Source organism: Lepisma saccharinum, chromosome 2, assembly GCF_977018435.1.
Source record: "Lepisma saccharinum chromosome 2, izLepSacc3.1, whole genome shotgun sequence".
In the NCBI taxonomy this organism is placed as follows: Eukaryota; Metazoa; Arthropoda; class Insecta; order Zygentoma; family Lepismatidae; genus Lepisma; species Lepisma saccharinum.
The window spans coordinates 167,813,310-167,815,640 of NC_139230.1; the positions used below are offsets into that span (position 1 = coordinate 167,813,310).

At 41.6% G+C, this 2,331-nt stretch overlaps 1 protein-coding gene across 1 annotated transcript; it reads left to right on the top strand.

Moving 5' to 3' along the window:
* Positions 1-830: 830 nt before the first annotated feature.
* On the top strand, positions 831-1,247 carry LOC145983752 (protein GVQW3-like). The gene has a single exon (XM_083116801.1). It carries the CDS (start codon positions 831-833, stop codon positions 1,245-1,247), a length of 417 nt encoding a protein of 138 aa, XP_082972927.1.
* The last annotated feature ends 1,084 nt before the right edge of the window (positions 1,248-2,331 follow it).

Here is a 2,331-nt window from a genome sequence, read left to right on the forward strand (position 1 = left end):
AGAAACATTGCTTCAGTTTGAAGTTATGTTCCTGCAACCACGCCCTTGCGAAATTTAACATATACAGTCCGTCACAAAAAAATAGCACCATTCTTAAAAATTGCACGTTTAGCGTGATTTAATAATAGCAATAACCCATGCTCGACAGCCCTTGAAGGGCTTTGGTCTACCTCCCGACTGCCAGTCTCCCTCCCACAATCCTACCTAGAGGTGTGCAGATCTTCAACCATTAATGGGGTGACGTGGGGTCGGCACGTCGAACCCTCAGCCGTTACAGGAGATTTCCGAGACCGGGTTACGCTACTCACTCGTAGCTCCCCAATTTCCTCACGATAGTGGGTTGCCACCGGTCCTATACACAGGCCGAGGACCCAGAGACTGAACCGAGGTGGACTCGAACCCATTCGGAGCCCAAAGAACAGCGCCTTAGACCGCACGGCCACGGAGAAGGACGATTTAATAATAATCATAATTTTCATCCACCCTGTATGCGACCATGGCTCCACCCTTGCTCTGGTCCGGTTCAAAGGCTCAGAACAAAATAAATTGTTTTCTACAAGGTCTGTCTAAAAGTAGTGGCAATGACTCTGTGGCACAAATTAGAAAGAGTTTATTGAAAAAATATTATTGTCATCATATTTATTAGATATTAACCTTTAAAATTATACCAAATTTGTATGTATTTGTTTAAATTTTGATTGTTTTTTTTTTTTCGTTTTTTTCCAGATTGACAAATAGCAGGATGACCGAACTTACTCGAGAAAATCGTGAAAAACAAAGAGCCAATATTTTGTTTTTTATTGGGTAAGACAGCAACTGAAGCATATGAAATGTTGCAACAGGCTTACCAACAAGCTTGCCTACCCTCAAGAACAGTTTACCGGTGGTCTTTTGCTTTTAAGAGTGGCAGAACTGAAACAAATGACATTCCAAGATCAGGTCGCCCAAAAACTGTTCATACAGAAGAATTAGTGCGAAAGGTGAAAGAAATGGTGCAAAGTGACAGGAGAATTAGTGTAAGGATGATTGCAGAAGCTTTGGCAGTAAATAAAGACACAGTTCATCAGATTCTAACAGCGGACCTTAACAAAATAAAGAAGTGTTCTCGCATTGTGCCCAAGGTGTTAAGTGAAGATGAAAAGCTGAATCGAAAAATGTGTTGTGAGGATGCTATTGCAATGTACAGACAGGATGACAGCTTCATTCACAAAATAGTGACAGAAGATGAAACCTGGGTCTATGCTTAGAACCCAGAAACAAAAAGGCAGAGTATGAAATGGCGAGGTCCTACCTCTCCCGCCAAGAAAATAGCCAAGCTGAGCAAATCCAAAATCAAGTGCATGTTGATCACATTCTTTGATTCCAAAGGGATAATTCATTATGAATTTGTGCCAGACGGTCATACTGTTAACCAGTATTACTACATAGATGTCCTTTATCGGTTATTTGAAGAAATGCGTAAGAAACGATCCAATGTTTGGTCCTCAAGAGAATATATTTTGCTCCACGACAACGCCAGGCCTCGCACTGCAATATCCGTCAACCAATTCTTGGGACAAAAAAGGGTAACAGTAATGCCGCACCCGATTTAGCCTCCTGTGATTATTTCTTGTTTGGCAAGATAAAAAGGGAGTTGAAAGGCAAGAGATTTGAAAATTTGGAAGAAATTAAGCCGGCTACTACTGCCAGATTATCTTCCGTCACCAGCGAAGAATTCAGTTCTTGTTTTTCTGATATAGTGAAAAGATGGGAAGACTGTATAAAAGCTGATGGTGAATATTTTGAAGGGGACTCTTAGGGCTTTAATATAAATGTAAATATGTTCATAAATATATTTTATTTTTGAGTTATTGATCCATTGCCACTACCTTTTAGGCAACTCCGTCGAGTTGCCGGAAGATCACATAATTCATGGCAGAGCACAAACGCAGTGGTGCTATTTTTTGTGACTGACTGTATTACTGTAACTGAAATTATTTGTATGAAATATGTAAGTTTTTGATTGACTTCCTTTGACCCCCCCCCCACACACACACCCGCTTTCTGGACGTCCATGGTGGGTGGTTAGCGTGATGAACTGGAATACGTGAGATCGCTCGTTCAAATCTCACGTTCAGGCTTCCTCGATGGCGTTGTAGTAGTGTCGTCGCCTTGTAATCAAGGGATCCCGGGTTCGATACCCGTTGGAGGCACATAGTGGTTCGGATCCCACTTTAAACTGTAGGTTCAGTCCCGATTAACCATACTGTGCATAAAGTGGACTTAAAACACCAACTCAATCAATCAATCAAATCTCACGTTCACAGTCTTGACCGGGGGTTTTCTGTGGTA